At 56.5% G+C, this 22,649-nt stretch overlaps 9 protein-coding genes and 1 pseudogene across 9 annotated transcripts, besides 1 other annotated feature; all 10 read left to right on the top strand.

The window, feature by feature from the left end:
* Positions 1-1,303: 1,303 nt before the first annotated feature.
* Positions 1,304-1,495, top strand: LPMP_350340 (nuclear protein family a (nop10p), putative; the record flags this gene model as incomplete). The annotated part of the gene is made up of 1 exon (XM_010704671.1): positions 1,304-1,495. The coding sequence occupies one exon, from the start codon at positions 1,304-1,306 to the stop codon at positions 1,493-1,495; it is 192 nt and encodes a 63-aa protein (XP_010702973.1).
* Positions 1,496-2,751: 1,256 nt separating this feature from the next.
* Positions 2,752-4,185, top strand: RNHII (ribonuclease HII, putative; the record flags this gene model as incomplete). Its single annotated transcript, XM_010704670.1, has 1 exon — positions 2,752-4,185. The coding sequence occupies one exon, from the start codon at positions 2,752-2,754 to the stop codon at positions 4,183-4,185; it is 1,434 nt and encodes a 477-aa protein (XP_010702972.1).
* Positions 4,186-5,134: 949 nt separating this feature from the next.
* LPMP_350320 lies at positions 5,135-6,262 on the top strand (annotated as a pseudogene).
* A 723-nt stretch (positions 6,263-6,985) lies between these two features.
* LPMP_350310 (proteasome beta 2 subunit, putative) lies at positions 6,986-7,606 on the top strand (the record flags this gene model as incomplete). Its single annotated transcript, XM_010704669.1, has 1 exon — positions 6,986-7,606. The coding sequence occupies one exon, from the start codon at positions 6,986-6,988 to the stop codon at positions 7,604-7,606; it is 621 nt and encodes a 206-aa protein (XP_010702971.1).
* Positions 7,607-8,756: 1,150 nt separating this feature from the next.
* LPMP_350300 (dolicholphosphate-mannose synthase, putative) lies at positions 8,757-9,449 on the top strand (the record flags this gene model as incomplete). Its single annotated transcript, XM_010704668.1, has 1 exon — positions 8,757-9,449. One exon carries the CDS (start codon positions 8,757-8,759, stop codon positions 9,447-9,449), a length of 693 nt encoding a protein of 230 aa, XP_010702970.1.
* Positions 9,450-10,585: 1,136 nt separating this feature from the next.
* On the top strand, positions 10,586-11,509 carry LPMP_350290 (NUDIX hydrolase protein, conserved; the record flags this gene model as incomplete). Its single annotated transcript, XM_010704667.1, has 1 exon — positions 10,586-11,509. The coding sequence occupies one exon, from the start codon at positions 10,586-10,588 to the stop codon at positions 11,507-11,509; it is 924 nt and encodes a 307-aa protein (XP_010702969.1).
* A 1,298-nt stretch (positions 11,510-12,807) lies between these two features.
* LPMP_350280 (hypothetical protein) lies at positions 12,808-13,758 on the top strand (the record flags this gene model as incomplete). The annotated part of the gene is made up of 1 exon (XM_010704666.1): positions 12,808-13,758. The coding sequence occupies one exon, from the start codon at positions 12,808-12,810 to the stop codon at positions 13,756-13,758; it is 951 nt and encodes a 316-aa protein (XP_010702968.1).
* A 483-nt stretch (positions 13,759-14,241) lies between these two features.
* LPMP_350270 (hypothetical protein) lies at positions 14,242-14,847 on the top strand (the record flags this gene model as incomplete). The annotated part of the gene is made up of 1 exon (XM_010704665.1): positions 14,242-14,847. One exon carries the CDS (start codon positions 14,242-14,244, stop codon positions 14,845-14,847), a length of 606 nt encoding a protein of 201 aa, XP_010702967.1.
* A 1,063-nt stretch (positions 14,848-15,910) lies between these two features.
* LPMP_350260 (hypothetical protein) lies at positions 15,911-18,340 on the top strand (the record flags this gene model as incomplete). The annotated part of the gene is made up of 1 exon (XM_010704664.1): positions 15,911-18,340. The coding sequence occupies one exon, from the start codon at positions 15,911-15,913 to the stop codon at positions 18,338-18,340; it is 2,430 nt and encodes an 809-aa protein (XP_010702966.1).
* A 951-nt stretch (positions 18,341-19,291) lies between these two features.
* LPMP_350250 (xylulokinase, putative) lies at positions 19,292-19,777 on the top strand (the record flags this gene model as incomplete). The annotated part of the gene is made up of 1 exon (XM_010704663.1): positions 19,292-19,777. One exon carries the CDS (start codon positions 19,292-19,294, stop codon positions 19,775-19,777), a length of 486 nt encoding a protein of 161 aa, XP_010702965.1.
* A 301-nt stretch (positions 19,778-20,078) lies between these two features.
* Positions 20,079-20,628: a repeat region.
* The last annotated feature ends 2,021 nt before the right edge of the window (positions 20,629-22,649 follow it).

Genomic DNA, 22,649 nt, shown 5'->3' with positions numbered 1-22,649 from the left:
CCGACGTAGGAAATACCTCTGCGTACGTGCAAGACCGCATGTATGACTCTCTCTTCCCTCTCTGCGGGTGTCTATGTTTGTCTTTTTGCGTACTTTATTCCTTACGCCACTCCCCTCCTCAGGGCGCCATTTCTTCTCCTCAGCCCTTTGCTCTGTCGTGTCGGTGTGCGACGGCGCCTGCTTTTTTTTTTGTTGTTGTTGTTCTCTCCGTTCTCTTTTCTGCTTCGCGGCACCATTGTTTTGCTTCTTGCTTCTTCATTCCTCTTCAGCGGTGTGTGCGTGTGTGTGACAACTGTCCAGGTCTCCTTGTTCCTCCTCTTTCGTGCTGGAACTTCTGCATGTGCTGTCCGGCCATCGCGACCACGCATTCATGCAAAGAGGTACCTCCACGCCCATAGACCATCGTGCCGCACCTCACCAGGCTGTGTGTCGTCTCTTGTTTCTCTTCCTTTGTTCACCAAAGCGTCGTCGAAATACCGCCGCGCACCTTCCGTGCACCGCTGTCTTGCTGTGGAACTCATGTTGGACGGAGACGAGAGGGAAGGGGACGGACTCTCTTGTCTCTCTTCTTTTCTCGCGCGATACCTGCGTACCCCTCCCCCCTCCCTACACGCGGCAGCCGTAGCGCGTCACTCTTGCAGGGCACCGACAAGGAACTGGGTGGGCACCTCCTTTCTTTTCTTTCGTTCGCTCTGTCTTGTATGGTGTTTTTTGCTCCGGCCTTGGGCGAAGGCCGGATAAGACGCGCCGTCTGTATTCTTCTCTCCTGCCTCTTTGCCTCTTTGCCTCTTTCTTTGTTTTTGTGGTCTTGACGGGGGGTAAATATCGCCGGCTCGAGCGCAAGTGAAACCAAAAACGAAAAATGTCAAAGAAGAAATGAAGAGCGCACCTGCAGCTGCAGCGCTTGTCTGACTAAGGCGCGCGTTATGGAGGAGTCGCGTCTGCAGTAGGACCATTGCTGTCTGAAGCATTACCTCCAAACTGCCACCTCTTTTTCTGTAGCCGGCATACACCAGCATGGTGGGCGCGCTTGAACTACCGTGTGTCTTTTATAGCTCTTGTGTAATTCCATCGAAACCTTTGCCATTACGTTTGACCTCTCTCTCTCTGTCTCTGTCTCCCATCTTCTCATCTGTTCCTGCTGGATGACGTCACAGCTTGCGCTGCTGCCGTGATTCTCAGAGCTCCAGCTTATTCCACGAAGAAGACAGACGTAGCGCATCGCACTTGCGCCTTTGCTGTCCATCTCCACGCGAGCACACAACAGTATCCACACCCCCACCCACCCACACACATCTCGAACATGCATCTCCGAGTGTACATGGTGGACGGCAAGCGTGTCTACACGCTGAAGAAGATGGACCCGGAGAACAAGCCGACGCTTAGCGCCCACCCCGCCAGGTTCAGCCCAGATGACAAGTTTAGCCGCCAGCGCGTCACCATCAAGCGCCGGTTCAAGGTACTGGCGTCAGAGCGTCGCCCACAGCCGTTGTAACTGAGGAGTTGAAGCAGCTGATGCAAACATTTCGCTTTCTGCCGCGCAGGTCACTGACATGCGAGTACGTGCGCGTGCGGTAGTGCTTTTCTTTTTATTTATTTATTACTATTAATCGTCTTCCTCCCCCTTTGGTGCTGGTGTCGCTCTCTCCCTCTCTCTGTGTGCGCGGCATGCCTGTAAGTGCTCGTCTCGGTGTTTTTTTGCCCCGTTGGCAAAATCCTGTTAACCATGTAATCTGCCGAAAGGAGTAGAAGAGAAGAATGAGAGAGAGAGACGCGCAGAGTGAAGGACAGGAAGTGACGTGCTCACCTCTGGTTCGTGTGCAGTCGTTCTTTCTGTTTATTTGCTTGATGAGAGCATGTGCGCGTTGCTCTCTCTGCGTGCTTTGATCTGCCAGAATGCATTCTGAGGTAACCTCAGGGTGGTCGCCGAAAGTTTTTAGGCACCTGTGCTGATCTTGTATTCTATGCCACTCGACAAGACTACAACAATGCACTTACCTTTCAGTATCCCTCCCTGTCAGCGCACTACCCCTTCGTCACTGCTTCTCCTCGACGCATGCGTTCTTTCCCCTCTCTTCCCCCTTTCCTCTTTGCTAGCTGATACGGAGCATCTAACACGGCCGTCACCAGCCACCCCTTCCCTCCCTCCGCCTTTTGCCTGGTATCGTCGGTTCCTCGTTTGTGCTCGAATTACGGCGGCAATCACCACATGGAGGAAGGACACACGCACACACTTTAACTCTCACATCGCTCCTACACCATCTCTTTTCTACCCCTCGAACTACACAGTGAAGCGCCCTTCACACGAGGCCGCATAGAAGCCTGTCCCCTCTCTTCAGTTGCACTTTTCAGCACTTCTCTCAACATTGCACTGATATCTTCATACCCAGACACCTGCTCACGTACGCATCCAGAGAGAGAGTGAGATACAGACCTTGCCAGCGCACATGAGTGCACTGGCACACCTGCGCATACATACATTCATAGATATCACTTGATCCAGGGGCCTCTCTTGTTATTACCCCCCCCCCCCCACTGCATCATTCACTTGCTCAAGGCGCATCGTCACACTGTTCTCCTTCGTGTTCTTCTCTTTTGCCTACACAGAGGTCTCATTACCGAGCAGCGCTCGTGCGGACGACCTGCAGTCGTCCGCACCTCCCTTTGTCAAGCCGCAAGTTCACCAGTTGCGAGAACAAGTCTAGGCTCGCAAGCGCACTTCCACGCGGCTGCAACTCATTCGAAAGACGAATGCTTATCATGCTCAACGCATGGCGCTTCGTCCCTTTTGTACGTCGTAAGTCTGCCCTTGGCAGTGGCCTGCTCCGACCCAATCGCGTACTACGGCAGAAGCGCCTCACCTTTCCCCCCTTCAGACCACCACCGACGTGGAACGCACTGCAGAAGGTGGTGGTCGGGCATCGTGAGACCGACACGGGCGAGCCCACACTCGATGGCACGTTGGACCTGGTCGGGTACCAGCTCTCCCGTGACGGCCTGCTGCCTCAGACGAACATCTCAGGTCGCACGCTGCCAGCTCCAGATACCAATGGCATCTCTGCGTCGACTCGCCGTAAGCTGGAGCGAGAGAGAGATGCGGCTGTGGCGCAGATAAAGAAATATGGCGTGCGGCTGCGGCGCAGCATCAAGGAAACCGCCCTGACGATCGGATGCGATGAGGCGGGCAGAGGTCCACTTGCCGGCCCCGTAGTCGGCGCCGCCGTCTCGCGCATTCCGGTCTCCAGCTTCAACAACGAGTTTGACCAGTTGTACGAGGCACCCGAGCAGTTTCAGATTTTTGACAGCAAGTCCGTGTCAGAGCGGCAGCGCGATCTCGTGTTTGCCATGATCACTGGACACGTCGACTTCTTTGACATTGCGAGCTGCAAGAGGTTTGTCGTGCACCACTGCGCCGGTGATGAGGCGCCAGCGTCGGTGCTGGGCAGTAAAAAGTTTGATTCCCACATGAAGCTATCGAAGCTGCCCTTCAAGAAGTTACTCTCTATGCAAACGCCGTACCTGGTCACCTATCACGGGTACAACAGTGCAGGCAACTATGTGTACTTTTGGTCCATCGGCATCGCCAACCATACCTACATTGATGAGTACAACATCTACAACGCCTCCATGAACACGATGCACCGCTCTGCGCAGTCCATCTGGCACATGCTCAACGATGCGCGTTTCTCGCACGAGACGGCGCCGCGGCCGCGCTCATCCAGTATCGTGCAGTACCTGTTCAGTCGATTTTGCACCGCCGCAAACCACGACAACGAAAAGCGCTATCAGGTGCCGCATAAACTGGACCTTTTGAAAGGGGCCACGGACTACTTCGACTTCGAGCCAATACAACCTCCGCTAGTCCTCATCGACGGCCACGCCGTACCGGGCCCGAGCTACGACTACTTCACCAGCGTCAGTATTGGTGGCGACGTTCAGCCCATCATCGAGGGTGATAAGCGCAGCCTCTCAATCGCCGCCGCGTCGTGCCTCGCCAAGGTCACCCGTGACGAGCTCATGAATTACATTGGCGCCCTCTACCCGGGCTACGGCTTCGGGGAAAACAAGGGGTACCCGGTAGAGCAACACATGAAGTACGTGGCCAAGAACGGACTGTGCCCGATACACCGCAAGACGTATCGTCCATGCCGCGCAGCGCTGGAGAAGAGCCAGCAGAAGAAGTGAAGGGCAAGCGGCAAAGGAAGTGAGTAGAGCGTCGCTGAGGATAGCCCGGGGCACTAACTGCTTCTTGACATCTCGGCTCACCTCGCTGGTGACGTGGGTGTTGACCGGGTGGTGAGAAAGGGAAGGACCGGTATGAAGTTTTGTGGATGCGCTGTATCGGCGTTCGTACTGTCTGCTATTCCCCACCCTTATGGTTCTCTCGTTCTCCTCTTGCTGTGCGTTGGGTGTTGAGGTGTCTCTCTTGCGAAGAAGTGGCACAGAGAAAAAAGAGAATCGAATTGCCCTTCGCCCCCCCTTCCTCTTTGCCTTTTCGTTACCGGTAGTAATTGTATAGGCTGGGCGTGCGTGTGGAGATGGCGGCTATGGTGAGCGGAGCATGTGTGTTTATCCACCGTTATTACGCAGGAACACATGCGTACACACACGTACACAACGCACATGAAACACGACAGTAAAGAGAGTCGGGTTACACAGCTCACTCGAGGCGTACCGGCGGTGGTGCAGATCGCTCGTTGTTGTTGGCATGCACACATTCTTCACCCATACGCGCGCACCGACCAGGTGATCCATGAGGCGGCAAAAGGCTGAGTGGAGCGGTTCGCGCCAATCCTTTAACCTCCTGTGCTGCTGGACCACCATTGTTTACGCTGCCGATCCCTCACTGGTCTAGTCCAGCCGGTCTTATCCAGGTATATGCGTACGTACGCGCCTGTAGTTGCACCACCACTGCTTTTCCCCTTTACTCGCGTAAGACTACTTCTTTCCCTTTCACGGTGCCTTTGCGCCCTTGAGGGCTGCGCATGGTCTTGCTCTTGCTGGTATGACTATTGTGAATCACAGCTGGGTTTCTGCTCCCAGGACTCGTGTCTCTGTCTCCGCGTAGACAGATCTCTAGCGGCACATGCACTGGCGTTACTGATCTATGCGCACATAGCGTCGCCGGCTGTGTATGGTGGGGCGCGATTCAACACGACAAACCAGTAAGAAGCCACTTTTCTCAGGACAGGCCATGCAGGCGATCACGCCCATACAGACAGAGCCGCTACTGTCAGCCTACCAGGATTCCCATAACTGCTTCGCTGCCGTCCTTGCAGATGTCGACCGCCTCCTCGAGAAGATGAAGGCCAGGCAGGCGACTATGAAGCAACGCATGACCGTCGACCAGCAGTGCTTTGATCAACTCACTCAGGACACTCAAGAGCAGGAAGATGCTCTGCCGAACGCACTGTGCTGGATTCACTGGCGTCAGGCAGCTGCGCAGATGCAAGTGACAAATTTGCCGCGCCACCGTGCGCTGTTGGTGACGGACACAAGACGGCAGTACACGGTAGAGTAGAAGGATAATATACTGGCTGTTGAGGACACCCATTTTGGCAGGAGGTATGGGTGAATCATCGGGTTGCTCTGGTACCCTTCACGTCTACTCTGTATCCTGTAGGGACACGCATACGACGGTAAATTGCCTCCCCGTCAGCCGCCGTAGCCAAGGCTCTTAATTTTGCGCCGCATCTGCCTCACCTACCTTTGTGCACCAGCGGCAACGTCCTGCAGCACTCGTCTTCTCTGTGAATGATGGACAGACGCGACAGAGACGGCTCAGAGTCGCCACTGCGCTGCCCTGGCGCAGACACTCCAGGCGTGCCCTGAGGCAGTGCCCTACCTCGAGGGAGACGATAGCACACACTTCACCGCATCGACTGTGAAGTCGAGCTGCTCTCTGTGAAGGGTGATGCGCTGCCTGCAGTGTCTTGGCGCGCACCCCTCCACGCCCATAACAGTCGTGACTTCGCACCATTTCATTTTGCATGTCTCCAGAAGCCGGACATCACGGTCGCCACGCTGTCTCCTCTGGCGTGCCGGTCGATCACGAGGTCGAGTTTATCGAGACTATGGCGCACTTTCTCGCCTTTGACGACGCATTTCTGGCAAATTTGGAGTGCGTGGTGAGTCGTGGTGCGAATCTGTGCTGCGGAAAGGCGTTTGTCGCTCGGCGCTAGTGAGCACCCCTGGGGTGACACTGGGGGCGCGCCTACCTTCGCGCTGTCGCGCACTCGTTGTAACGGTTCTCCGGTGCTGACGTCACGATCTCATCTCCATCCGGGTGCAGTTGTACGTTTTCAAGGCATCCGGCGTCGACCAGCCGCCAGCATTTTCTTCCCCACCTTCCTCTACTGCCCATACCGGAGACGACGAGGAAAGGGATGCTACTGTGTTGGCTTCATAGCAGTCTCGTTCCTCAGCATATCAATCGTGCATACCTGCGGATTTGCTCTTTATGCGCACGCAACGACAGCGAAGAAAATCCTGATTTCCAGCTAAGGCAGCCTCATGACTGTCTTTGCATGAGACTATCGACACCCCCACACAAACATGCATCCTGGCAGTAGAACTCCACTTTGACCGCTTCGCTTTCCCATCACCTTCGTCTCTTCCCCTCCGCTGCTACGGCGCGCTGAAGTTGTCTGCTAACGTTGCTTCTCGGCTCTTTCCCCCACTGGATCCCTTCTGTTGCCTTGATCGCACTCGGCGGCTCACCTACCTCTTTCACCGTTGTTCCCTATAGCCCCTCCCCCCCCTCGTTACTCAGCCTCTCTCTTTCGGACTGGCTTTGGCGCACCCGGAAGCTCCGCCGTCCTCCAGTCCCGCTCAATATATTTTGAAGGCGTTTCTTTGTCGCACCTCGGCGCCCATTCCCGTCAGTGTTTCTTCTCTTTTCTTCAGCATCAGCACTTCCGTGATTGGCCGTTGCCGACGCCCCTCCTTTCCCCCTCCCCACCGCCGACACACATCCCCAAACACAATGGCAGCGACAGCGATTGCGTTCCGGTGCCAGGGCTACGTCATGGTCGCTGCGGCTGGTCTCAACGCCTTCTACTACATTAAAATCACTGACGAGGAGGACAAAATTATGCAGCTTGACACACATCAGCTGGTGGCGTGCATCGGTGAGAATGGCCCTCGCGTGAACTTCACCGAATACATCAAATGCAACCTCTCTCTCAACCGTATGCGTCAACACGGACGCCACAGCAGCTGTGAGTCGACGGCGAACTTCATGCGCAACTCTCTCGCCAATGCACTCCGCAGCCGCGAGGGTGCTTACCAGGTGAACTGCCTCTTTGCCGGCTACGACGTGCCGGTGTCCGAGGACGACGACGGTGCGGCGGGGCCGCAGTTGTTTTACATGGACTACCTCGGCACCCTGCAGGCTGTACCGTTTGGTTGCCACGGCTACGGCGCTTCGTTTGTAACGTCTCTGCTAGACCGCCTCTGGCGTCCGGACTTGACCGAGCAGGAGGGCCTAGAGCTCATGCAAAAGTGCTGTGATGAGGTGAAGCGCCGCGTTGTTATCAGCAACGCACATTTCTTCGTGAAGGCAGTAACAAAGAACGGGGTAGAGGTCATCTCAGCGGTGCACTAGAGGGTGGAGGTCTGTGTGGTGCGCGTAACCCAAGCTCGTCTCGTGTGCAACGAACGGTGCTCCGTGTTGCGCGGGAACGAGACGGGAGGTGAGTGGGTGGGGCTGACGTGCCGCTGAGAGATGACAAACACCAGCGCACGGAGTAAATGAAGAAAGGCGTCGTTGTTGCGGTGAATGGGACTAGTGTGTCGCTCTAAGTTGCCGTGCCTGTGTGTGCATTTCCTCGTTAGCTCTTATCCTCCTTCCCCTTTCTCTTGTTGCGTGTTTGTGACCGATTCGATGTTGCCATGAAGCGTGAGTGGAGCAGCTGCAGAGAAGGAGAGTGAGCAGAGGAAGGCCACATACCCGTCTCTCTCTCTCTGTCTGTCTGTCTTCTGCCCTGTCGGTCAAGCCTTCGCGTTTTTTGTCTTCTTTCTGTCTTTGCTTCGCTGCGCTATTTCTCTCTGAGTCTCGCGTTGGCACTGGTGGGTGGGCAAAGCACAACACTTCAAACAAACCAAACGCATGAGCGAAGTAAGTGGACGAGGGCGCGCGATGCGGATGCACTTCGTGATGATGTGCGCACGCTAGTGATGCCTCTCTCCGAGGATGGAGGCACATCTTCTCCTTCGTGGCGGTGCTCTCTGACGCGGAAATCACCTCTGTGCAACGGCGAAGCGGGATGGGGGAGGATGCCGTTCATCAGCCGGAGCGTCTTTGGTGTCATGTGACGGGCCCCCCTTCTCCTATGTGGCGTAAGGAAATGACGAGAGACTTGGCGAATGAGGCGCTTTGTCGATCACAGGTGTATACTCACGTGTGGGTTGTGCTCAGTGCCTCTAATGGGTTCTTTCACTTTAATAGTGACGTGGCACCTTGTGAAGACGGGGTTGACTCCTTTGTCTCTGAAACAACAAGTGATTCTCTCAAGCCTCCTCTGTCGCATATAACGTCTTCCTTTCTCGTTTTATGGCCGCATCTAGAGCCACCAGCGTATCTTCTCTGAGGATCTGGTGCTGTACGCTGTGCGTGAGTGTGCGCACACACCATTTGCCTGCCACTGCACGCAGCTGCTGCGCGCTGGTACCCAGTGCCTTTAACCGGTCTTTTTTTCCAAGTAGCTTGTTGTGAGCTGCGCAGCGGTCCACTTCTTTGGAGACGTATCACACTCATGTCCTCTGAACACTGGAGCTTCTTTGGGCTGCCACCCTTCTTCACCGAGCAGCACTCGCCGGCGACGCTGGACAGGCAGTCCACGCTGTGGTCGAACCTCCTTCTCGACCACGCTATCTATCACACTCAGCGCACCGCCGGCGGCGATACCAACCCCCTTCTGCGCTTCTATACGACCAACAGCGACATTTTCTACAACCCGGCCATCAACAAGCGTCTGAGCCCCGAGGGAGCTCACACAATGCTGCAGGCGCTCGTTGCGCGCCACCCAAACCACGCTGTTGTCGTCTCGGACGGCGGCCCTAGGGACTTCTCTGTACTCGTGTGCACCACGGAGGGCGGGCTCAAAGGGATAGAGGAGAACTTGCTGCGCTACATTCTCGAACACGGCGAGGTGCAGACGGTGGCAATGCTCTCGAAAAAAGGTACGGTAATGACCTTTGATGAACTCGCTGGCGGAGCAGCCCTCGGCTACGGACAGTCTCGCCCCGCGTACCTTGCGCGACTTTCCTCTGCTGCTGTTCCAGTTGCTGATGTCGGCGACCTCTCCGAGGAGCAAGCAGTTCGCACGTACTTGCATGCTCTGGACCATCATCCTGTGTCGGTGATGCGCCCCTTCAAGGTGACTCTCTTTAATCTCGACGGGACCACAACACAGCCCTACCAAGGCGTCAAGTTCGGTGGCGAGTGAGAGACAAGGGGTAGCACAAGAATGAGTTTTGTCCTGGGGAGACCTCTATGTGTGCGCCGCTCGTCTTCTCCACCTTGTCCTTATCTCTCTGTGCACTCTTTGTGTGTGTGTGTATGTGTGGGTGGGTGTTGGTGGTGGTGGTGGTTGTGGTTGGTACCATCTGTGACTGCCGTGCTCAGCGCGTTGACGTGTCCTTTGTCGTTTTACGTGTTTCTCTTTCGCTGGCTTCGCTGAATTATGGGCACGACTTTTGTGCGGGAAGAGCGGCCACTATGCAACGCAGAGAGAGAGAAAAGGCAAGGTGATATCGCCACTGCTCTGTAGAGGCGGAGGAATGTGCGGCAGGCGAACCTGTGGAGGAAGCGCGTATGTGTATGTGTGTGTGTGTGTGTGGGGGGGGGCGCACGCGTGCAGTCGCGTTGCACATATGGTGTATAGGTCGTGTCCTTTTCTCTCGCCGTTTTGTTTCTCCTCCTCTTTAGCTCTACTGGCATCTGCAGTGGAGGGGCAACGTCGCTCTTCATCGCTATCCACCGCATTATACCATGCATCGGGGCACTCTGCCTCAAATACCCGCTTATCATCTTCCGTTCTGCTCCGTATCCTCTCATCACTCCCCCCGTTCACTCTCTGCGGCCAGTTCTGTGCCAAGGAGGAGGACCGATTCAGACGTGGCACGGAGCACCTTCCACTCCCCACATTCTTCCTCTTCACCTTCTACTCTCCTCAGCCCATTTTTTCTTCGTTGTTCGTAGCGCACATGTGCAGCCGTTTGCTACGTTTTGCTGTTCTGCGCTAAAGGGCTTTGTGCATCGTCTGGAATTACCCGAGGATAGGGCCAGGAGACGAAGGAGTGAGTCGCGCGTTCCCTCTCGCGCGCATGGAGCGAACTGCTTTCTCAGTTTCTAGACTCCATGTACGTGCGACTATCCCAGTAGCCCCTTGTTGCGAAGCCTGTCACGCTCAGATGTACGTTTCCATGCGTATGCTTATAGACATATCTCCCCTTTGCATCTTTGCTCTCTTGCCAGTCCCCTGCTAATATGTCCGTGTATATGCGTGTGTTGTAGCATATGTTCTCGCCGCCCTCCCCCGGCTTCTCGCTTCTACTTGATTCGAACTGACGCTGTTGCCCCATGATCCGGACCGCAGCCGCAGCAGCACATCTACCCCAAAGCGCTCAGGGGTGGGTGCCACTACTGAAGCAAGCGCTTAGCTTCCCTATCGAGTCGGTCGCCTTCCCCTCGCATTTCTGCCTCCACACTTTTAGCGATGGCAGCACCACGACCACCGGGTTTTCACCACAAAAGACTCCCGTGAAGCTGACGACGCCGCGCCAGTGTGCCGTGTTGGTGCTGCTCTCGCCCACAACGACGGGGGACGGATTTCAGGACATGTGCATCACCCTCACCAAGCGCACAGAGACGGTGAGCTCACACAAGAGCGAAATGAGCTTCCCAGGTGGCCATGCCGAGGCCGACGAGACTCCACGCAACGCAGCGCAGCGTGAGGCACTGGAGGAGGTGGGCCTCCTGCCATCAGAGTACGAGATTATCGGATCTCTAACACCGATTTCCACAAAGTCACAGCACATGTGTGTGACGCCGTTTGTGGCTGTTGCGACTAAGCCTGTGCAGCCACACCGCGCGAGCCCTGAAGAGGTCGATTCCCTCCACTACCTTCACCTGTCAACACTGCTGCTGAAAGCGTCGACAAGTCACGCGCGGGTCATCAAGTATCATTCCTTAACGAGCAAGCGCCCGTGTTTCTTTCCCTGCTTCTTTGCTAGCCCTGTTCAGATGGCTGTCTCCCCGGCAGTTCGTCGATCTCCAAAGGCGGCTGTGGTGATGGATGACTGCGGCTTCGATCCGATGCTGCCCGAGGACTTTCCTGGTGAGCTGGTCTGGGGCCTTACTTCCCTCATGACTTGTGAACTCGTGGCCCGCGTTGCGAAGGTTATCGTAGACGCGCCAGAGGCTAACTCAGCAGTGGAAGTGAACGCACTGTTGATTCCTTCGAACGTGGTGGCACGCGACCCTCTCGTCGACTCGACGCGATGAGTGGAGTTCTCCACTCGGCCAGTAGCGGACTCCGCCAACTGCGTGCAGCGGCCTGAGCTGTGGTTGCACTCGAATTAGGGAGGATGTTTTTTCTCCTGCCTGTGTTGTGCGTGTGCGTGTGTGGCGCCCGCTTTTCTTGTGTGTGTGTGTGCGTGTGTGTGTGTGTGTTCCTCTTGTTCTTCTCCTTGTGCGCCTGTGTCTCTCTCTACTGAAGCGACACACTGTGGACTCGAGGGCGCGTCACCTTGTTGTCTTTCTCTTCTTATTCCCACAACTGAGCCCTCGTGTCATAAGGAGGCCCCTTCCCTCTTCGTCCCCCAACAATCGCGTTGGTGCTGTCTAACAACTCTGCTTTACTGTCTCTTTCTGTGTCTCTTACGCTTGCATGCGCACGTGCGCGCGTGTGTCAACCTGCGATGAGGTATGCGTCCTTGACGCTGGGCGGTAGCGCGGCCAGTTACTGTTCCTCCTGTTTTCCCTTCTATTTTATTCGTAGCGTAGCCACACCTCCGTTGATGCACACAGTGCGTGTGGAATCCCCAATTCCCCGTCTCTGCTCGCTTTTTGTCTTATCTCGCATCTCTCGCCTCTTTCTCTCTTGTGTTTCTCCACCGCTGGCGGCTGGTGCGTTCTTCGCTGCGGCCTCTGTTTCCCTTTCGTTCTTTCTTGCCGTGTACTCGCCACGCCATCGTCTCCTCCTCTATGCCAGTGCTGCTCGCTCTGTTGATCGGTGCGCTAACCTGTTGTGCACCCATTTAGCGGAGCTGCAGATCCCGGCCGCGAGACGATGACAGTGAATTGGCGTCGCAAGGCGAGGGAACAAAAATAAAAAGGAACAGCACCGCAGCTCAAGCAAAGTAGAAAACCGAATGAACAGCAGTCCGAGCAGAAGCTGCGTGGCCAGTTACTGCAAGAGGGTCACAACCTTCACGCGTTTCTGACGTGTGTGGGTGTGCGTGAGAGGCAAGTTTGCTGTAATTGATGCCAAAAAGTGTTACATTTCTTCTTTCCTTACTTTTCATCTTCACACTTGACGCGTGCTCGAATAGGCCTCTTCACCAGTCAGCGCCACCGCTTTTTTCATCGTTTGGCTGTTTATGTGCGGGTGCCTGTGCTGGAGCACCACAGGGAAGGGGCTTCAACAACATCATTACGGAGAATAGCATCCCTCCCACCTCCTCACCCTCCCTCGTCCGCGGCACACATCGTCCGCGTCAATGCTCGTATGCGGATATGCCTGCACACGTCCCAATCACGCATTCACCATAACCAAATAGAAGGGTAAACACGGAGCTTTGATGAGGCGACGCGAGGTCGGGTCTGCAGCCCGCTTCTATGCGACGGGTATACTGGTGGGTTTGTTCGCCCTACTCTTCTCCTGCTGCTACAGCTTCGGTCTCTTTCACATCCCTGACAAAGTGGAGCAGCTAAATGCCGCTATCCGCGCCGTGGACGGGAGGCGGGTGTCATCTCTGCTGGATACGGTGTTCTCGAGTGGGACTCGCTTCGACAGCAAAGGTTACCTGCACCCTCTCTACGCGCTCGCGTGCGTCCAGGAGGAGGAGACGGAGGAAGCGCAGCGCATGATCCGAGAGGTCGCGCGACGGTTTCGCGCCGAGTCAATTGACGTTGACTACGCTCACCACCCCTTGACCGCCGCTTATAGGCACCACCGCTATACCGTAGCGCAGGTGCTTATCGAAGAGTGGCAGCGCCCCGTACCTGACGCAAAGGACGAAGACGCTATTATGGACGAGGTGTATGCCTCTTCCCTCACAGTGGCGGAGCTGCAGCGTGTGGATTCGAGGGTGTATGTATACTGCCACGACGTGGATGCAGTGCGATGTCGTGCCGTCCATCCCGCGCGTATCCGCAATGCGGCGAACAGCCGCCTTGAGGCGGCCTACAGGAGACGTTTTGGTCGTGCACAGGAGCTGCCGGCTGTGACGCCGTACCGCGACACGGATATGCCTTCTAAGGTTGTGGCTCCAGGATCAACAATTCGGGCTGCGTCGTGGGACGATCCGTTCCGGCCAGTCGTGCCCGAGCTGTTGCCTCCGCGCACTGCGATGGTGATGAACCCAGGCTACTTTGATAGCGTGCTGGATGAGCTCTCCTATGCAGTGTTAGGCCACGTGGAGGGGTCGTCGTCGGTGGCGACGTTTGCCTTGTTTGCCATGGGCGTGATGTTTTTGTTTCTCGGTGCGTGGTGTGTAGGCATGACATACTGGCTGGTATGCTACGCGTGAACACACACACACACACGCACAAGTGCATACCTCTTCGTCTCCCTCTTCACAAACAAGAGGAAAGAATGAGAAGAACAAAGAAGTGGCGACACAAAGCACACTCACAGCACGAGCGAGTGCATTGCAGAAAACAAACCGCTACGGCGCGGTACACACTTTCACGGAGTCAATCATTATGTGCTGAGCTGATCGACGCAACCACGGTCTTCATCTGGCACTGGCACTGGGGACGAAGCCACATACCATCACGAGAAACGCCGTCGCAGGGGTAGGGTGGGGAGGGACGGCGCCATCTTCAGCCCTCAACATCTCTGTCACCACTAGCAGCGTGGCGCTCTCTTTCAACTCATGAAGTCTCTCCATTATGCGCCGCTGGCCCCTCTTTCTCTTTCCGTCTCTTCTGTCGCTGTGACCTCCTGCTTGTGCGCCAGCTCACAAAGCGTACACATACGCACATAATTGCTGACGGCTTGCCACCGAGCGATGGCGTCGTCCTCGACCTCATGCAGTGGCCGAGATGACAAGGTTGTTAACTTGCTCACCATCGCACTCCAAAGGATCGACGACTTTAAGGACAAGAGCGCGGACGCGAGAGAGTATGCTGTGCAGGTCGTGGCGGCAGTGCGCGCCAACAACGACACACCAGAGGAGTTCAAGGACCAAATGATGTGCATTATCGCCAACGTCAAGAACTTGAAAGGGGAGCTTGGTGCGGGGTCACACGAAGGAAAGGTCGGCATATCCGCTGTGGAGCTGGCCACGATGGACGCTAACGCGATGCGCTCGGGACAACAAAAGAGAAATATGGCGGCAGTGTTTCGTAAGCGCGCGCGTGAGCAGACTAGCGTCGACAAGACTTCTCTGCATTGCATCAAGTGTGGGCTGGTGCGTCATGATCGGCTGAACATCAATGAGCTTGCGCTCGACTCCGAGGCGAGCGGGTCCCACTTCGACTACAACTTCGACAACTCGTGTGCTTGCTCTCACTCTAGCGACGAGGAGCGGAGCAGCTCAGATGATGGGGAAGACGACAGCGCGGCGGGGTCGAAGGACGACTCTGCCACGGCATGTGACAGCTACGGGGACTAGTGCACTTCTGCTTTCTATCCCCTTATCACTGACGCGGTCGCTGCGTTTGTGCGAGTACAGATGACGTCAGGGACTGCACTCCCGCTTAGTATCTCCGTCAAACCGAAGCTTGATGAGGCGGCGACCGAGTTTGTGCTGTGGTGGCCAGGCTTGCCATTTGCGTTGTGATGCGTCGGTGACAGTGCACCCCGCCGTAATCATTGTGGCGATGTTACCGAGCAGAGGAGAAACGACCGTGAGACAACCGCGTAGCCACTGTAGGTGTGAGCGTCGCGGGGAAATGGAAGGGGTGGGGTGGGAGGCGTGCGCTGACAAATCTTGAGCCTGTCTTCTTGAGCAGAATGCGAAGGTGCCGTGCTCATTCTCTTCGGAGGGAGAGTACCGCCGAGAAAGATGGCGGTGGTGGTGGTCAGACTAACTGGAGAGAACAAGCTCTGTGAGAGAGGAGAGCTATCTACACCCACACACACATACACCACCATACCCTTCTGTCTGACCAGCTTTTCCTTTCCTTCGCTGATACGCCCCACTCTTCGTCGATGCCTGAAAACAGCCGCCCCTCCGTCTTCACCTTTCCCTTCTCCTTCCCGCTCCTGTGCTCTCGCGGAAACCTTCGCACTCTGTATGTGTGTGTTTTTTCTCTTTTTGGTCGCGAGAAAGGGCACCAGCAGTCGCCCCAAGAACAAGCGGGCGGACACGAGCTCTCTTTCCGTCCCCAGCCGAGTTTGACCATAGAACAAGAAAACAAGCGAATTGCACTGGGGGTGAGAGGAGAGCACCCCTCGGCTTAGTACATCTCACTATTCGTAACACGAAACTGTAGGCGTACCCGCCCGCTCATGTCTACTTTGGCGTACTCAGCAACAACGTTCCCCGCCTTACGTGTCCATGGCCACATACGTAAGCTCACACGATTCCATAACAAAGCATAGACTCGATAGACAAGCCGGCATACAACTCACTGAACAGCATACATAGGCACGGACGCTGACACAAAGAACACCACGAGCACACAAGGATCCGTTGCACATGTGCAACCCCGCCTGTGTGCACGTTCGACACAATGACAGACATCTACGCGGCAGCTCAGAGCCTCATCGAGGAATTGCGGACGAATCTTGGAGAACTGAGACAGTCGCCAGACGCGCAGGCGCGCCTTCAGCGCATCGCCCTCCGTAAGGTAGAGTCAGAGCGTGAAAGGTGTCACGGTCACTACCCAGACCTGAAACGCACTATCGAGAAGCCAAGCTTCTGTTTCTCGCCGCTGGCCACGGCGCCGACGACACGGGTAGCGTTTTCCCCTGGTCTTATCTGCAGTGCTGGTGAGGCCACCAACGCAGACAACAATGACTCTTTGTCCACTGTGACAAGAACGACGAGCACACGTACCAACTCGCGCTCCAAGGCAACGAAGGAGAAGCTCTCCAGCGGCACACCCCTGCTATCAACCGACACCACGGGAGTTGTGCCCACTGCTCGCACAAACCTCTTCTCATCCCAGTCCATCAAAACAGTCAAAGCGCAAAACTCTCCGGTCCAAGCACCAGTGAGTCACGCCAAACATGTAGCTGCTTCTGGGGAGCCGATAACAGGAGGTGATGACACAGCCATTGCCGCTTTCTCATCGGCAGCTCTCAGTGATTTAGCTACAGCGGCATTGCGCGCCCCCTTCTCAGGAGCCTCGCGGGCGCTGGTAGATCCGACACGCTTCACCCCACTTGTAAGACAGATCTATGCTGACATGCAGCAGCGCGCTACTACCACGCCAGGTACACCTGCAGCGGTCGAGTGGCGTCGCCGCACGATGTGTCCCCAGGACGCTGAGGTGCGCCGCGCGGTGCGGGACTACCTCTATCGAATGAACATCATCTCTGTCATGGAGGCCGAGGATGCATCCATGACGGCGCCACACGTCTTCAGCGACGCCCTCTTGAACGGCACTGCACTATGCCAGCTTGTCGAGACCCTTAGAGAAGACGGTCAACCGCCGCTGTCTGATCCAGTTCCATGTCGTTGCCCACGCACATTCGACGAGGTCCGCGTGAACTACGCGGTCGCACTCGCTGCCTTGCGTGGTACCCCAGGCGCGGCGCAAGAGCTGCTGCCTCGCGCTACTTGGATGATGACGCCGGAGGAGGTTTACCTGCGCGCCTCTCCGACGGCGCTGCTCTCTCTCTTTGTGCACCTCATCTCCACCTACCTCCCTGCCCCAGAGGAGTTGCCTCTGTGGAGGCAGCACATGTGCTGGCAGCCCCCTGCAGACGCAGCTCACTACGCACCTGCACCACCCACCGAGCTTGCCGCCGCGGAGGCGCTGTGCGGCCGTTTTCTGCACGCGTGGGGTGCGCTGCCTGACCGCACCGTCTACCACTTACCCGGGGACGAGTGCCTCCTACCCACCGCCACGGCCGCGCCGTATATGGCGAAGTGGTCCGGATTCGTAGTCCGCCCGGTGGCGCCGTCGTCTATCAGTGTGCCGTCGGTGTGGCCATTCTTGTGCAACGGCGTGCTGCTCGTGCTGCTTGCCCGACGCAGCGGAGTGGAGGCGGTGGCGAAGGCGACGACCTCGTCCCACGGCGTGCCGCCCTTTTTCGCGAATCCCCGCACCTTTGCCTGCTGCGCTGCCAACATCGCTGGCGCCTTGCATAGTTTTCAGACTGCACTGGCGAAGAAGTTGCCGCTGTCGTTCATGTCCAAGGAGTCCACGGCGGCCATCATCCGAGGTGACCGAGCGCACATTCTTCATCTCCTTCTGCACATACGTGCTGCTATGGAGGTCACCACGCTGCCCCGTGATGTGCGTTCTGCGCCACTGAACAAGACTGCCGTCGCGCTAGGAGGCTGCACACCTACCAAGGTCTCGAGTCGGGCACCAGACGGTGAGGCTGCCACGACGTCGCCGTCATCGTTCTCATCACCAGGTTCACTGATGCAGACACCGTCCACTGTTGCCAAAGAAGCTCTCCGTCCGAGTGCGCTGCTGCTACCTGTAGGACCTCGTTCGTTGGACCCCTTTCCTTTCATGGCATTAGCGAGCAGCAGCTCTGCTAGTGTCCGTCGCGAAACGGTACCCGCAAAGAAACCGCAAGGCCGTGGTGGGGTGTGTGGATGGCTGTGCCAGCAGCTGGGAACCGAGTATCGCTACACCGCTGCCGACGAGTCTTTTGTCGTTGACGCTGCCACCTTCACCTTACAGCACCCTTGCCTGGTCTTCTCCGACGGCGTTGTTCTCGCTTACCTGATTGGGCGATTGGAGCGGCGCCGCTGCTCATTCCTCGACTGTGTGCGACCCGTTTCCAAAAAGCCTGCGAAGCTCTTCAACGTGCGACGCTGTCTCGAATTCCTTCGTTTTGGTGCTGGTATTACCTTAAACATCGCCTTGCTGGACGAGGCGCTGATGGAAGGCAAGGTGGAGGGTGTTATCTCGGTCCTGCAGGCGATGCGGCGCCATTACTGTTTGGCGCACGCACGACACTCGCACCAAGAGGCATGATTTTCTCTGCGCAGCTTGCGTTGTCTTTGTTTTCCTCCTCTTCATTTCTACCTGGGGATTCGCTGCTTTGCATGTATGCGAGACAAGACGACACTGCGTCGGGAATGAACGTCGCGCTCTCGCAATTCACGCCAACGCTCTTCTGGTTTGATGCCAAAGGAGGTGTTTTAGTGAACCTTTGCTGAAGGTCTTCACTATCCTCCCTGAGGCACTTACTACCTCGCTCTTTCTTGACTATACTAAAGCGGGCGAACTCCAAGAGGCGATGCGACGGCCGCTGCAGCTGCTGTGATCGCCAGCTACGGCTAACTTTTACATGTGTGCTGCGCCTTTTCCACGCTGCTCGCTTGCCGCAGGCAACCCACAGCAGAGGCGGTTCGTGAGGTGCACAATCTCTTCGCTACACTACCGACCTCTGCTTATCGTCCCCCAGCGGCGTCCTTTTCGTCACCGTGCCTCTCACTGCACCGCCCCGGAGGCCTGTCCTCTAGCGGTCTCTCTCTCCCCATTCTTTCCTCTGCCAATTGCCTGTCCTCGCTCTGCAAAACACACACACATACACACGAAGAAAATGAACCACCGCTGTGTGCCGTCGGGGGCTTTGTGCGCTGCACTCACGCGCCAATTGCCTTCGCGCAGGTCGGCTCTTCGCTTGCCTTCCCTCTATTGAGTCGGACTTCTGCCGCCCCTGCGCTTTGTTCTTTCCTTCTTCGTTCTTGTCACGCGCGGGTATTTTCTCCTCTCTCGCTCTCTCTCGTGCTCTCTCCGTCTATCTACGTCCATGCCAGGGCCCTTTTCCTTCCTCTCGATGACCATCCGTAGACACACCACCACGAGCGCATTCCCTTCTTTTCATTGTTTTTTTCTCAATAATTATCCTGAGACATCATCATGTGTGCCTCGGTATTGACTTGGGTTCCTCGGGCATCAAGATTGCCCTCATGAGGGGCGATGGGCAGGCCGTCGACAGTGCCTCCGCCCCCTTCACAGCGTCTAGCCCGCACCCGCTGTAGAATGAGTAGGACCCCGAATCGTGGAGGAGGGGGCATCAATAGCACCATGAACGAGCTCAAAAAGCGCCAGGATATGAGAAGTGTCCGCGCGATCGGTCTGTCTGGCCATACACACGGCACCACGCTGCTCCACAGAAGCTACAACGTACTGCGTTTGTGCATTCTTCGGTGTGGCGGCCGTTGCTACCGCGAGTGCGAGGGGCTCGGGAGGGCAGTGCTAAAGTCACGCGGCATTACTGGCAACTTGATGATGCCCGGCTTCACGGCGGGCAAGCGCCTCTGGGTCAAGAAGCACAAGCCAGAGATCGTTGTAAAAGGTGGTCAAGGTGCTACTCCCGAAGGACTACGTCCGCTTCTTCATAACGGGCGACTTTGCCTCCGAGGTGTCCGATTCCTCTGGCATCATGTGGATGGACACAGGTAGGCGTGTTTGGATTGACGACATTCTGCGCGCAACCGGGCTCAGCCGCGCCAACACGCCGAATCTGTATGAGGGGTCAGAGATCACCGGCAAACTGTCGACGGATGTGGCCAAGAAATGGAATATGAGCCGCGCGCTGGTTGTCGGCGGCGACGGCGAAAATGAAGCCGGCGCCGTTGGTGCTGGTCTCGTCAAGCCGGTTCAGGCGATGCTCTCCCTCGGTACGTCGGGCGTGTACTTTGTCGTCTCTACCGGTTTCAGTCCCTCTGTTATCTCTTTTTTGTTTTCATCCCCCCCCCCACTGCCCTGATGACGAGGGGAAACCGCAGTGGACAGCATCCAGGGTCCAGTGCCCCCGTCCCTCTGGTCGGAGAAGCCAAGGAGCCCCCACCCCGATTCCTGCCAGTGCCGAGCCACCTCTGGCGGTGTCAGGGTCAAGTGCCCACGACGCAGGGGTGGAGGGGCGGGTGGGGCGATGTAGCACTGCGGATGTCGGCGGTCAGGCTCTGGATGGCGTGGCGTCGGAGCGGCCTGTGACGGTGGACAGGACTACGCCACCCACATGATGGGTGGGGTGTCAGCGCGACTCGAGCGCACTGCACCCGGCCCTCGCTGTCCACTGGTGCGGGGAGCCTGGGCCACCCCGAGCGGGACGCACCGGGTGGCGACCGGCAGAGAGCGGTGGGTGGGTTGAGTCTGAGGCCGTGGTCGTGCTCCGATAACTGGAGCTGCATTACTGCAACGCGTGTCTAGCGCTGCTTCGCACCAGGCGGTGGGGCCTGTTGACAGGCTGGGGCCGGGGGTGGGGTTGAACTCATGTTGCACCTCGGAGAATGGACACGTTGAGGAAAAGACCATCTGGACTAGTAAGTCTGAGTGTTACACACACACCCACGGCTAGGGACTCAGCAGCACCCACTAGAACGCGAGCATAGCCATCGTAGTTGTACAGACATGAGCGACTCTTGTCGAAGCTGCTTGTCTTTGGTAGAGATGAGCGGAAATTGGGTAGGAAGCGGACTGGGTGGTAGTCTTTTGGTTGTATAGGTCATACACTCCGAACCGGACTCACTCACAGACTCTATCGCTGTTGCCGGACACACGGATGCAACGCCAACCACACTCTCTGGGCTGACGGCCTTATCGATTTGCTTCTCTTTTTTTTTTCTTTGGCGCAGTTTGTCATTCACGTAATGTATGAGGGTGAGACTCTCAACGGTGCGAAACAACGGCCCGAAACAAGCGTGATGAAGGGACAAATTGCGGAGGCGTCGTCATGATTGTTAGTGATAAGACAGTGGCCTCGGTTTCCTGTCGCTGTGTGGTTTCTTCTCCCGCTCCCCACCTCCACCATCTCTAGCGATGTCAAACGTTTTTCCTTTCCGCCTTTCCCCTTTGTTCTGGCTCATGTGCTTGTAATTGGTTCTCTTTCAAAGCGTGATGCCATGTGCGGCGACGGTGCCATGCGGTGTTACCTGGGTGCCTGCACGTCGAAGAGCGGATGTGCAACTGCAGCAGCACATCGTCACATCAAGGCCATCGCCATCACTGTGGCACCTCACGCGCGACTGAGCCAAAAACAAACGCCACACGAAGACGCGAAAAGAAGCATCACGGTCATCAAAAGTGTTCTCTTTGACGACCAGAGGACCGCCTCAACGTTTGCATTTTCTGTCGCCTCGTTTGTTTCTTCACCGCCTGCTATCTTTCCCACTCCATTCTCCTCCTCTGAAGACGATTTCGCACAGCTCGCGTAGTTTGCTTTGACTGTTGTCTGTTTTTCCCCTTTTGTTCTCTTCTTTGCCTCCCCCCTTCTCCTCCTTCACCACCTCCCTCCCTCCGCTTTCAGTTTCACACCTCGATTCTATCAGGTCTCTCCGCCTATTCATCTGAGAACGACCCATATGCGTGCACACCCGTGCGTGTGCTCAAATTGGTCCTGCAAAGAGAACGTACCAAATCAGAAAAATAAAAGGCCTGCGGGTGGGGTGGGGGGAGGGGAGGAAACGTCACGTGGTGCTGGTGTTGGCGTAGGAAGTGCGTTGGCATGTGCGGTGCTCTCTTCTTGGGGTACGTGAGGAGTGCCCTGTGTCTCACTTAAGTGAATGGGCTGCTCTATATCTTCAGTCTCTCTCTCTCTCTTGCTCGACGAGCTGCGCGGTCTGTTTGGTTTGTTGTGTTTGCTCGTCTGTGCCTCCTCTTCGAGCATCGCTCTACACACATGCGCGCATCCCTTCTCAATCCAGGCACCACCTTTCGCGTACGTCTGCGCACGTTCTGCCTTGAGTCGGTCTTGGGCGCGGGCAGGCGAGAATACATCCCAAGTGCGTGTGTGTGTGTGTGTGGAAAGGAGCAGAGGGAAAGCAACAATCATCCCAGTCGTGCAAGGCGAGAGAGGACCGCGGCGCGTCTGATTGCGACTCTTTCCTGCTGTGTGTCCGCGCCATCAATTTTTGATTACTTATTCTCGCTTGCTCTTTTATGTGAAGGGGGACCGCATACCCTGCCAGCGGAGATGGAGAGGGTGCGCATGCGTCTGTGCGTGTATGTATGCGTACCTTTTTCTTCGCTTATCCGTGTGTTGTTTCTTTCTTTCCTTGTGTACGAGCTGTGGAGCGCTTTGCCTGGCTGGTTGCGGCGTGCGCAGTGGCGAGGGGAGCGAAGAAAGACAAATCGAGTGTAGAAGTGAGTTGCAGCAAGAGGAGCCGCGCTCTTTGGAAGGGGTGAGGGGCCTCTTGCTGTTGGCATCCAAGGGAACTGCAGGCGCTTCTATTCTCTCTACCTTTTCTTCGTTGCTCTTTTCCCGATGTGTACCCCTCTCTCGAGTGATCCATACACGCACGTGTGTGTGTATGCGCGTGCACGCGTCTCGTTC

This window comes from Leishmania panamensis, assembly GCF_000755165.1.
Source record: "Leishmania panamensis strain MHOM/PA/94/PSC-1 chromosome 35 sequence".
Classification (NCBI taxonomy): domain Eukaryota; phylum Euglenozoa; class Kinetoplastea; order Trypanosomatida; family Trypanosomatidae; genus Leishmania; species Leishmania panamensis.
The sequence above is the reverse complement of the archived record's forward strand: the minus strand, read 5'-3'. Positions and strand labels throughout refer to the sequence as shown.